The 13242-nt window shown below is 36.6% G+C and overlaps 2 protein-coding genes across 3 annotated transcripts in view; one reads left to right on the forward strand and one right to left on the reverse strand.

The window, feature by feature from the left end:
- osbpl11 (oxysterol binding protein-like 11) overlaps window positions 1-5014 on the forward strand; it is a 49460-nt gene extending 44446 nt beyond the window's left edge. For both annotated transcript variants that reach the window (XM_028807987.2, XM_028807986.2), the window contains 2 exons: window positions 1112-1265; window positions 3666-5014. In XM_028807987.2, coding sequence (XP_028663820.1) covers window positions 1112-1265; window positions 3666-3722 — 211 coding nt within the window. In that variant the 3' untranslated portion in view covers window positions 3723-5014. The remainder of the gene's footprint in view (window positions 1-1111; window positions 1266-3665) is intronic.
- Window positions 5015-11500: 6486 nt separating this feature from the next.
- tgfbr2l (transforming growth factor beta receptor-like) overlaps window positions 11501-13242 on the reverse strand; it is a 64179-nt gene continuing 62437 nt past the window's right edge. The window contains exons 6-7 of the mRNA XM_028807988.2: window positions 12916-13043; window positions 11501-12537 (exon numbers count right to left, since the gene is read on the reverse strand). Coding sequence (XP_028663821.1) covers window positions 12292-12537; window positions 12916-13043 — 374 coding nt within the window. The 3' untranslated portion in view covers window positions 11501-12291. The remainder of the gene's footprint in view (window positions 12538-12915; window positions 13044-13242) is intronic.

The following is a 13242-nucleotide window of genomic DNA, read 5'->3' on the forward strand; positions in this document are numbered from 1 at the left end:
AAATATGAATCTTATTTTTGTCTAATAGTGGACTGGAGTTCTGTCCTACTGATTCTCTGATACCGTACGCTCTAGCTTAACACGGCCCAGAATGATATTAAATAGGGAGGCATGAAATTTTACTAATGGATGATATTTAGCAGAGTATCAATATCAATGAATGTATGTATGAATTTCTGGCAGATGTATTCCTTTTCATGAGAGTTGTACTGGGTATGTAAGTTAGTACATGTGATACAGTCTATCAAATGCCACATACATCATTTGTGGTCTCTAGAGTGTGCTATTGAGCTGAAATGAAATATTTCATGTAAGGTAAAAAGAAATCTATTCCTTTATGTGAGAGTTTTGCTGGGTTGGTAAATATGTCTGTCTACATGATAGTTTAGTACAGCTTGTTGTGCATTATTCACATTGCATCTTGCCTTAGTGTATATGTTCATGTACAGTGAGCTCTGTGTAAACAAATGTACTATATACATATGTGTGCATTGAAGTGAATATCAGAATGGAAATATTTATTTGTATTAAATCAACTTGGTTGCTGCCTGCAATTACGGTAATTGAACAGAGCAACGGGCACTCAGCAGGCTCCTATCAATTATGGAGAATCCACTGCATCCACTAAACAGTGTCATCTCCAGACAGAGGAGCAGCTTCAGCAACAGACTGCTGTCACTGTCCTGCTCCACTGACAGACTGAGGAGATCGTTCCTCCCCCAAACTATGCGACTCTTCTGTTCCACCCTGGGGGGGTAAACGTTAACATTATTCAAAGTTATTGTCTGTTTTAACCTGCATTTTTATTACTCTTTAATATTGTTTTTGTATCAGTATGCTGCTGCTGGAGTATGTGAATTTCCCCTTGGGATTAATAAAGTATCTATCCATCTATCTATCTCTAGTACAGCTTGCAATAGTCATTGGTAGTACTCTCACCACCACCACCACCACCACTTTCAGTCTACATTCTCTGTCCTAATGAATTTTTTGGAATTAGCTGACACTGCTGTAATATATGATTTTAGAATTGGCACTCTGTGTGCTAGGGACTTGTCTAGTGTTATGTACAACACAGGTTTCAAACATCAATCAACTTGTCTCTTTACAGACGATTGTGGCAGAATGTAACCGATTCACTGAGAGCAGGAGATATAGATAAGGCAACAGAGCATAAGCATTTACTGGAGGAAAGACAGAGGACTGAAGAGAGGCATCGGAGAGAAACGGAAACACTATGGCATACTAGATATTTCCAAAGAGAGGTAGGCATTCATAATGTCATGTTATGGAAAATTTGGAATGATATTTCCAGTGCTGTACTTAATCTTAGTTGGTGTTCAAGCTCATGGATTTGTACTCTTCATACTCGTACTTGTTTTAAACAGAGGCCACCTTAAAATGTGCCATTATATTAATTACACCTGCCTTACTATGACCGTAATTCTGGCTACTATTAACAAGAAGGTTTTTGTGGTAATTATATATCCAGTTAAGAAATTTGCAGTCTAATTCTCCCACCTTTTGTGCATCAGAATGAGCCACAAAAGGTACAGTAAGTATAAACAAAGAATCACCCCTTTCAAAATATTCATTTTGTTGCTTTGCAGCCTGAAAAGACCCAAACAAAAAATGTTTTTTCCAGATATTTATTCAATGCAACTTATAAAAGCCAAGTGAAAGATATATTAGCAACAGTTCAGAAAAAAATAACAAAGAAGAATCACTGAGATGGTTAAAGGATCACGCTCCTCCTAAAAATACTACTAAACTCAATCGGATGTAACTAATCACCTTCTCTATTGCACATTAAGCAAATTGGCTTCTACCTGTGATTGGTTGTAATCATTATGATTAATTTAGCTGTTCCTAGTGCATGGAAGTGCAGCTGAAACCCAACAATAAACTATGGGTGGCAGGGCACTGTCAGAAGTTCTCTGGGATAGAGTTGTCAGGAAAAAGTCAGGAGGTGGATACAAAAAAAAAATTCAGAAACTTTATTAATCCCTAGGAGCACAGTAAAGTCTGTAATCAAGTAGTGAAAAGTGTTTGGTACTACAAGGACCCTTCCCGGATTAGGCTATCAAAATTGGATTAAAGAGCGAGGTGGAAACTGGTCAGAGAGGCCACCATGAAGCCAATGGCAACCTTGAAGGAGTTATAGGACTTTATGGCAAAGAGCGGTCATTGTGTGCATGTGACAACAATATAACAAGTGCTCCACAAATGCGGTTTGTATGGGAAGGGTAGCAGGAAAAGAAGAAAAAAACACTTCTCAAGGCCACATCAAGTCTTGATGGAGCTTTGCCAAAATGCATCTTAAAGATTCCAGGTCTAAATTGAAAAACCATTTTATGGTCAGATGAACCCAAAATCAAACTATTTGGCCTTGACGCCAAACAGTATATCTGGCGGCAAGCCAATACAGCTTACCATACAAAGAACACCATACCTTCACTAAAGCATGGAGGAGGTAGCATCCTGTTGTGGGAGTGTTTCTCTGCAGCATGAGCACTTGTTGCTGGCTGAGATTTACCTTATTAAAATCCCCTAGAATAATCAGAAGGGAGTTGGGATAATTTTGCTCCGTGCTTGTTATCTGATCAGGCAGTTTTTGTAGCGCCGCACTCGCGCAGGTATGAGGTGGAACATAGAAACTAACCAGAATAAATGAGGGAAACTCCTGTGGTGAGTAAAAAGGCATACAGTTAACAAAAAATGTGTCTAAATCAGGACAGCACATTTTACTTAATGCTGTGACATCAGTACATCAACCTTCATTGATATAAAAGCAGATTCAGCCTCCTTTTCTTTTCCCTGATGTCTCCAATGCGTGGCTCACTCTATTAAGTTGAAAAATCTGGTGTCAAATTACACAAGGTGAATTGCAGAATATCCAACAGTTCTTCACGGGTGTACATGATTACAGTTGAACATCAAATGACGGGACAAATAAACAGAAACGGACAAAGTACTAGAGAGCACCGAACCAAGGTTACCATTTGCGGTGCCATTGTTCCCCAGAACCCAGGCATCCATAGAGATTCAGAAAGTTGTCAATGGGATAAAGGTTTGCCTTCCAACATGACAATGACCTGAAGCACACAAAAAAGTTGACCACACAGTGGACTGAAGTAGAAAAAGGTGAATGTCCATGTGTGGCCTAGCCAGAGCCCAGACTTAAACCCTATTGAAAGTCTGTGGAATGTCATGAAGATCGCAGTCCAGCAACAGTCACCATCCAATTTGACTGAGCTTGAACAGTCCTGTAAAGAAGAAGAGTGGACAAATACTGCATACTCTAAATGTGCAAAGTTAGTAGAAAAGTATCTTGATAGATTGAAGGCTGTAATCAAAGGAAAAGTTGCTTCCACAAAGTACTGACACAGGGGGGAGAGGGGTGGTGGTGATCCTTTTAACCGTGTCAGTGATTCTGTTTTCTTATTTTTTTCTTAACTGTTGCTGTTAGGTGTTTCACTTGACTGTTTTATGTTGCATTAAGTAAATATAGCTTTAAAAATATTTTTTGTGTTTTTTCATTTCAGGCTGCAAAGCAACAAAATGTGAATATTTTGAAGGCGGGGATGATTTCTATACTCACTGTAGTAACTCCAGAAAATGCAATGGTGTAATTAATTTTTTTCTACTCTCTCTCTCCCTTGTAGGGTGAAGGTTGGGTATATAAGAAGCCTTTATGGAAAGCCTGCAAAGAAAGCACCTAATACTCTGCATGGCCTTTAAATACAGATGATCTTTCAGTTAAGCTCAAAGTGACTGCATTAGGCTTTAATTTAGCCATAATGTGTGTTGTATTCAGATTTTGATTTTGTTTTGTTAATGGTTGATGAAGATTATGAAACATCATCTTTCTCCATTAGCCGCATTCACAAGTATAGGTTTATACTGTTAAAGGCACTTTAAAATTTACTTTGAGTAAGAAAAAAGGTGCATATTTTATAATATTGGACACTTTTGTATTTACAAGTTATAAGACTGGTGGTCTTCAAATTTAAATGTTCTCTTGCACATTTTTAAGAGGTACTTTTATCAGTGCTGCCTTAAGAATATGATGGCCTTTTGGCAGCTAGGAAATTCACCACTGTTTTTCATTAGCTTAATTAAGTGGACTTGTAAACTACATTTTTAATGTATCAGGGAGTTTGAACGCACAATGCTAATATACAAGTGATGGAAATGAGCGGTAAAATTGCTTGTACACTCTATAAATCAGTAACTTTTGATAACCTTCATCAATGTGCAAATGCTGAATATTATGTCAGGAAAATGGATGCCTAATCAACTTGCATTTGAAGATGAAGCAGCAGCTTCATTGTGAATTGTTTATATATAATTTTGTTTTTTAATTCAGCAGTGCTGAACTTGAGACAATCAAGTGCAGCTTCTGGCCCCCTTATACACCTGATTTCAAATATACAAACTGACAGTTCATTTGTTATGTAGAAGTTGTTTTGATTTTAATAAAAAGCTTAATAAAGACAGAATTGACCTAATCCAAAACGGGTAGGTATGATGATGATAATTTATTTTCCTATACACTGTTGTGCGTATTCAGTGTATCCACTTCTATAGTACATTGTGCAGCTGTTTGCTTTATTGCAAGGCTGTTCGTACTTTAGGATGGTTTCTATTAGTGCAGTTTGGCTCTAACAACTCTATACTACTTAAGGCATCAAAGAGGATTTGGAAAAGATCAGTGGTGACACTCAAAATGATAAAACCTGAATAGCTTTATTGTTTTTTTACAACAGAAAATGAGTATGTGTGGATGTATATATAATATACTGTATAAATGTGTGTATATATACACACACACACAAATACAAATGTGACATTTAACTGCCATGTATTATGGTTAATGTGTGTTAGTGTATTCTTGTTTTTATAATGACTTTCTTCAGATGTTTCGAAGAAATTCTGAACTGCCAATAACATCCATCATGTTTAAAATTGTTTTATAATGTGTTCAGTGTTTAAAATTTCCGCCTTAAAGAAACCTTTGCTGCTATTAAACTTTGTGCTTTTTTGTGGGTTATTTTTGAATGTTTTCTGTTGGCAGATGCCTTCTGTAATTAGTCTTTATTTGTATTTTATTAATGTTCCATTTAAGCACAAGCAAATACTGCTTGCAAAGTGTCTCACAGTCCACATGCAAGCAAAATCTGTCACTTATGTGAAGGAGTCTATGGAAATTTCACCTCAAACTCTTTCAACAAATCTTTGGTTTAAAAAGACTGAATAAACAGCAGTACTGTTTGTGTGTGTGTGCGTGTGAGAGATTGGATAATGGTTCTGTCACTTGCTCACCGTGCAAATGCTGTAATTGTACATAGTGTATTTATAAATCTTCAAAGGATCATCCGTTTTGGAAGGAATGGAAGAGCTCAGAAGATCATGTTTTGCTTATCTGTGGGACTGTTTTGCATGTGGAATATTTTTCCCTAGGAAATCATGACAGAAAGTCATTTTTTATGTATTAACTGTCATTATTATCGGATAACTTAATCTGCAGTGTGGTGCCTTACTCTGTTCCTCCTAAACATATGTCTTCCAGTCAATGTATATATCAGTGTATTTACAGTACTGTTGAGGAAATGATTTGTTCATGGAATACCCAAACATCATTAGTGTACTCACAGTACTGTACTTTTATTTTTTTTTTTCTGACTTTCTCCCTCTTGCATTTAGGCAAGAACATCACTTTACAGATTTGCAAACTCTGAAATAAAAGTTTGTTAAATCTTGGTAAAATACACTTAGTAAATGTGGAGACTGAGTGGGTGTATGCAGATGACTTGTTATTTAAGAGTTCTGTACATTTTGTTAAGCTGTGAATTGCACTGAAATAAAATAAGAACAACACTTCTTGTAGTCTTAGCTGTGTGTGGTGACTAAGTAAATAAAAGTCAGTTTAAAGCTATGTGTTCTTTATCATTGTGTAATTTTAAGTCATAGATTATTGAAGATTTTTTCACTGTAAATTGATTTTGAGTTGAGCTCTCCAGAGCCCTTTTTAAAGTAATAATCCAATAAATATTTGTCTACTTTTAATATGTTACTTACCCCGTGTAGTTTGTATTGAAGGATGAGAAATAATTTCAATCTCATGTTTTAATGGAAATAAACTTTGAATACAATGCAAGCTAACGCTATACAACAGTAACAGTGTGATAAATGTCCATGGAAAAATGATTAGGGGGGGACTCATGTTATTTGTGCCGTGTAATCTACATGTCAGTTATGCCGTCATATGCTCAGAATCTGCAAATACACACTTTTCTGCTAGTGTTCTTAAATAGATACTTCCAGAGAAATCATCAAACAGGAACTAAAGCCTCATGGGATGCTTGACCAATGAATGAGGGTGATAGGTGTGTCTTCAGTTCAAAAGTTCAATCCCATGTGGTGAGCTTGGGTGACTTGACGTGTGGATTATGCAACACAAGAAATGTGAGGCTTTTGAAGTTATTTGCTGTTGTCCAGGATTGTCTGCCATTGGGTTCCATTCTATTAGAAGCCTTATGTTGTTCCTCAAAACACATGAGATTAATTTATTTTTTCGGCCATCTGTACAAAGTGCATGAGGAGAATAACATAAAAGAATTTTGAGTGGAGTATTTCTTTTAAAATAGCAGTGCTTTTATTTTGTGGCTTGTTTTAGCTATTAATGTACCTGACATTTAATTAGAAGTTACAGAGTTGAGCTTTAAAATATAATTCTGTGATGTTTTAGTTGCTTTCAAACAATTCCAGTGTGATGTGGAGCAATTAACTTGGATTGTCTAAGACATCCTCTGAAGACATTTCTAGAAGAATATAGCAGTAAAGCTATCTGAGAATAAGTTTATTATAAAGGGTTTATGTAAATAGATGTTTATTTTGGAAACTCTCCAGTCTTTGATAATTTTAACTTTAATGCTTTGTACACTTATCAATTGAGGATGATAATCTTTATTTGCTCCTGACATGATTAACAACTTCTTAGTCTTGGTATCAGAGTATTAAGTTGCTAGTAGACAAATCATTTAAGGTTTAACAAAATGAATACCCTTTAGAAAATCAGAATTTATTATATTTATTACGGGACGGAGTTTGTATCCCCTTTCATTGTTAAGAAGAAGGTGTTTTTTGAAGAAGGCTAAGTTTGGGAGTATTAATATAGTTAGTGGTATGATAAGAGTCAACGGTAATTATGCCTAAATTGTATAAGGTATCTAATGCCAAGTCTAGAATATTGTGTGTAGTTTCTCCAAATTACAAGAAAGCTAAAAACTGTTGGGGAAAATCCATAGAATGTATATTATTAGTGTGAACTCCGTAAGGTTTTCTCACAGCAACAATCTCTTTAGTGTCACAATACCTACCTACAGTTGGGTTTCACCTAACAATGTAAAAAAAACACAGCCAGAGAAGGCACCTCAAAATGCAGTACAGGGAAGTATTTGGTTCTGGTTGTGACAGTAAGTTGTTTAATAGGGGAAATGAAATTGCAAGTGATGTATGCAACATACATACATGTGATGTATGTAATCAAGCAATAGTCCCTCTGAGAAAATTTGGTGCCCCTTACTAAATTTGTTCTTGCACTTACCTTGCTTCGCAGTTGGGTTATTTACATATTGTAATACAACCAATGGTAGATGGAACACGAATATCAACAGAGTTCTGGGTTTTTTTTATTTAATAAATAACATTAATGAATTTCACATTCTGATACCAAAACGGTTTCAGATAACAAGGTTTTCAAATGATGTTGTGTTTTGAGCTCAGAGTGTAAGTAGGCAAAATCAGCATAAAAATATACCTTTTAGTGTTTTTAAGTATACCAATGTAAATTTCTGTGCTGCAAGAAAAAGTTTGGGCTGCATTCTTTCTGTTTACATTAGCAATAATAATAATTCATTACATTTATATATAGCACTTTTCTCAGTACTCAAAGCGCTATCCACACAGGGAGGAACCGGGAAGCGAACCCACAATCTTCCACAGTCTCCTTACTGCAAAGCAGCAGCACTACCACTGCGGGATGGGATGGGATGGGGGGTGCGCAAATACAGTGGACGTCATCTGTTGCATCAAAATCAGTTTTTAGTGTTTTTTGTTTCTGCATAGATGAAAACTAGCTTTGGGGCATTTTTGTTTTAATTAATAATGAGTGTATGTTTTTCCAATTGGGAAATGCTAGAAAAATGTAACAAATAAAAAGTATTGTAGTTGAAAGTTGAATATTGAGGGTATTCAGACCTCGCTCGTCTAAAAATAAATAAAGGCAAGAATGCTAACTGTTAAAGGAAAATATTTTATTACAATAGAAAAACAGCAAACTTAATCTACATAACAAAATGTTATCATATACAACATATATATCAGTGTGAAACCAGTTCACATTTATTACAATATAAGATGTTGATAATGTAGGCTAAATATTTCTCTCTTCCTCCGCTATGTGGACAGCTTAAAGGTCTCTGTATAATTTCTTTATGCATTTGGTTTAAAAGGTGCCCCTTAAGAAAATATGCTATTTTCATTCTTTTACCATATAGATAACTTGTTTTGTTTCCATACCAAATTTCTATTTACATTTTATAGGAAATTGCAGTTGCAAGATCATTTTATACATTGAAATTAGAGTATCTTGAGTATATTGTACTTCCAAATACTGCCAAATTAAAGTGTACATTTTTTGTACGGTCAGATGACTTGATCTAATCTAGTTACAGCTTTTTAAAATTTTTATTTCTACACACATCCTCAAATTTCCAAAGTTAGTGTCTTCTAAAAATACTTTTAATATTTTATGTTGTAACTACAATCACTGATTGTTATGATTAAACACACTTGAGTCTTGTGAGCAGTAGTCATTGAATATCAGTTGGTAATCCTTTGGTATTATTGTGAAATTTCAGTCTGTAAACTTGTAATAACTGCTACACATTTTGCATTTTCTCTGTTTAGGTCAGAGTCATGTGGATTTGCAGCCATACCCTGGCAAAAGGTAGGCACAAGGCAGGAAAACACTTTTAATACCAATGCAAAGACCCCTACTCAGTCACACAGAGGCAGTTTGGAGTTTCCAAACTACATGTCTTCCTTTCTCACAAAAGGTTCCCTGTGTGTCAATAATACATTTCTTCTATATCACTGTGTGTTTAATGTTTGTGTGTGTGTTGCCAGAGGGTATCTGATAGAACTTAATAGGATTCTGACCAGATACAAATAGTATTGTCATTCTTTGTCAGGAAACTTTTTAATGCTATCTTGGTCCTTGTCTTTTCTGTTACACAGGTCTGTACCAAAGTTCTGCCATGCAAAAAAGGATATTTTATAGATTTAGGTGAGCTAAACCCACATCTGATATTGTAAATTACCTACCACAAACCATGTCTGTGTGATTTCTGATTCAGTGAAAAATGTTGATTTGAAAAAGAAAAAAAAAAAAGACTATTTTGTTCTATGGCATACACATATTTCATGGCCAGTATTGTTTGAACTATATTAGAGATGAAAAATGTCAATCTTCCTCGTTCTACATGTTAGTTGAGATGGAAACAACCCAAAGTCAAGTATTTGCTACAGATTTTTTTTGCTCTCAATCAGTAATTTTCCCTCTTTTTTTTTCCTTCAAAATAACCAGGAATTAATATTTAGAAGATTAGAAAGTGCCTTTTTTATTGTTCAGAAGAGTTAAAGTTGTTGTCTAGATGTTTTTATAGACATTTTCAAGGTTGTTTTGATTCTTCCATTGTTTTGAACAGGCAACAGCTAAGCAAACTGTAAAAGAATACACAGACTTCCTTTATTGAGGCAACAAAAGTTACTGGTATACAAAATGAAGTAGAGGGGAATCCCACTAGTGAGCTAAACCCCACATTTTACTCCCAAGGTTCTGTAGCACGTCACTGGAATGACAGTGAAGGTTATGCTAATCTTAATGCCATGCTTTTGTGGAAATAAAATATGTTGCATGCTAGCACAAACAAACTGGTTGATTTTTGCTACATTTGTGGGGAATTCACCTTGGTAGCCCAGTGAAGTCCATTACACCACTTGTGATAAAAGTTTCATCTTTTCTTCGATTGCAGAGATATGGCAATCACAAAGTTTGGGCCCCTAATTTTAAGAATCTTGCTTTTTTCTTTTTTTTTTCCTTCATTTTAAACCTTCATGTCTCAAAAACTGCATATGATAGAACAATTCCATTGTCTAATTTGGGTTCAGCACACTCCAGTCTGTAAAGAACATCATTTTTTGATGGTAGTACATTTTATTTCTGCACAAAGTTGTGCAGGTTAATATGTCTGAACACTGTACGTTCTTAAAAGAAATGTACAAAAGGATTTTAGTTGGGTATGGGTGTATGATTTATATAATAGTGTTCTTACTTTGACAGAAAGTTTGTCTGTTTACCATAAGATTTCGCAATATAATTCATTAAGTTTCCATTCTGTAACACATTACACTTAATGAAGGGGTAAGTACTTTTTAGCCTACCCTGTCTCCCGTTCTTGCCTTATGGTGCTCCTTTTGAAGGGTTCTAAATAAAACGTTTAATATCCACGAGTGGCATAGTGGTTAGCACAGCCATCGTACAAATCCATCCCAATTATGAATCACATGCCTATTTGTTATCAGTGCTGAATTTACACATTGATACTGTGTCCGCCTGGCACCATGTGCTGTGGTTCCTCCCCGTCAGTGGTAAGTGAATTGCTAACTTTTAATTGGTTTTGGTGAAAATGAGTGTGAATGTACCCAGCAGTCAGTTAATGACCTGTCCAGAATTTAGTCAGAATCCGTCTTAATTTATACTCTAGAACAGTAGTGCACAGCTCCAGTCCTGGAGGGCCGCAGTGGCTGCAGGTTTTAATTCTAACCCTTTTCTTAATTAGTGATCTGTTTCTGCTGCTAATTTACTTATGTTGAATTAATTTTAATTGACTTGGTTTTTAAGAAATGTTTCCCTGAATTTCTTCATCGTTCCTCTGAATTGTTTCATTTCTTTCTTTAAATGGCGCCCAAACAGAAGTGAAATGTGAAGTGAGTGAGCCAACAGCAGACCAGCTAAGTCAGGGCCTCAAACTCCAACCAATTTCACTCCAACCAGTTGCTTAATGAGGCGTGGAGTCTCGTCGTTAATTAAACCCGTTCTTTAATGCCATGGCTTGTTGCTGCTCTCATTGTGCAATAGCAGATACTTACAAAATTGTGGATTTTCTCTTTTTTCTAAGAGCAGATCAGCATGACTGAGACCTTCACCTTTATTTTCAGATATTGTATGATGGTCACAGTTGGCTGGTCCTGTTTTGGCTCATTTTGTATCTCACTATTGTTTGGCTGCTAATTAAGGAAAAAGAAACAATTGAGGGGTCTGAGTCTTCAAGAGCAAGTCAAATAAAATGAATTCAAAAGAAGTTAATTAGTAGCAAAAAACAGGTCACTCATTAAAAAAAAGGATTAGAATGAAAACCTGCTGCCGCTGCGGCCCTCCAGGACTGGAGTTGGGCTCCCCTACTCTAGGTCATAACCAAAAAATGAGGATTGTTAGTATAATGATCAAAATGTGGCTCTTGTGCAGGGTTGATAGGCCCAGTCTCGGACATGATGAGGCGCTTGGCAATATCAGAGGACTTTTGATATGGGATCTCTACATCTCTGGATTGAAAGGAGCCAGTTGAGTTGCTGTGTATATTGTTAGAATGCCCACTTGGAATCTACCACAGAGCACATGCCATGGTCATGAGAACCCAGAGCAGACCTAGCACACCCTTGAAGGATTATAGCTTACTTGGGCATGACTGAGATTTCCCCTGGAGCTGTTGGAAGAATGTTAACAAGAGGATGGGCTAAGCAGCGTATTGTAGTTTGTGGCTACCATGACCTTACTGAGGCCAAGTGGAGAGAATGGGATTCTGAAAGAGGTCTGAGAATGTATGTATTCTGACCTCCCAACTTCTTTCACATTAAAAATGCAGGATCGATGTTTGTGTCCATAAAGCAATATGGGACAAATTTAGGCTTTCAGGTGGTTAAGAATGATGCATGAAATTTAAACTTCATCAAATAGCTTGAACAGCTTACCATAAGCCTATGCTGTATCAACTGGTGTGGAAATGCTGTCTTTGGAGAAGAAAAGATAAATTACACGGCAGCATAGTTTCAGGGTTACAAAGGGGCCAGCCCTTTGAATAAAAACCCTTTATCACAATAATAGCATGCAAGATGAGCATGCTTAGGACCTGGAGTTTCTTAGGCCATGGTGAAGTTTAGGGAGGCTTACACATCAGTTACCAATCTCACTGGTAGAGCAACCACACAAGGCACAGTTTCTTGGGGAAGACCTTCAACAACTGGCTTCCAGGGTTCCATTGCGCTGATGTTTTGGCTGTTGTTGTTCAGAATGTCCTCGCATCCTTCCTGCCCCAGCATGCTGAAACGTTCAGCAACACAGTGAGCCGTTAGACGAGCCTCGGGGTCATGATCCCAGCACTCGATGATTGTGTCACAAAAGAACTTCATGCCCTGTGGGAAAGAAAATGTGTGGATTATGTAATTTCTTTATATTCCTTTCTTTTGTAATGATTAATCAGTATGTGAAGTTTGTCCCCCAAATGTTTGTTGCTTTTGTTAGGTCAAGGTTAAATAACCTGGATATTTTTGAGTAGAAATGCATGATAGGTTACATGCATCAAAGCCAGCCACATATCCTCAAAGGCAGCCTTTATACTAGGTCTCTGAAGCGTTAGTGAAGCTGCTAGAATACTATGGCCTAAATTGATTAATACACTTAGAAGGTAGTGCTAAAGGACAGCACAGTTTCACCATATTGGTAGAACTGACCTGAACTAAGATGGCTTTGTGTAAGGGATGTACGGCAGATGTTTAAAAGAGAATATTTACCTTGTGTATCATCCAGCTGTTTGGGATGTCTGGTCTTCCACGATCTCTGAGAACAATGTCTCTCATGCTTTCCACACATGGATGTTCACATACTTTAGATCCAAACGGAAGTTCATAGCTTTTGACCTCTGAAAAAGAAACAGGAGTTATTGGAAGAATGTGTTGAGGACTGTGTGAGCCTTACCTGTCTTGCTACCATAAAACTACACAGAGTAAGGGGAGTAAAAATAACTAGCCAACCCACGGCGTAGTATACGCCGCATAATTATGTATTGATGGGTGAACACTTCCTGAAAGACACAGTTGTCCAAATGGGGTGGGTTTGAG

This window comes from Erpetoichthys calabaricus, chromosome 8 (assembly GCF_900747795.2).
Source record: "Erpetoichthys calabaricus chromosome 8, fErpCal1.3, whole genome shotgun sequence".
Taxonomy (NCBI): Eukaryota; Metazoa; Chordata; class Cladistia; order Polypteriformes; family Polypteridae; genus Erpetoichthys; species Erpetoichthys calabaricus.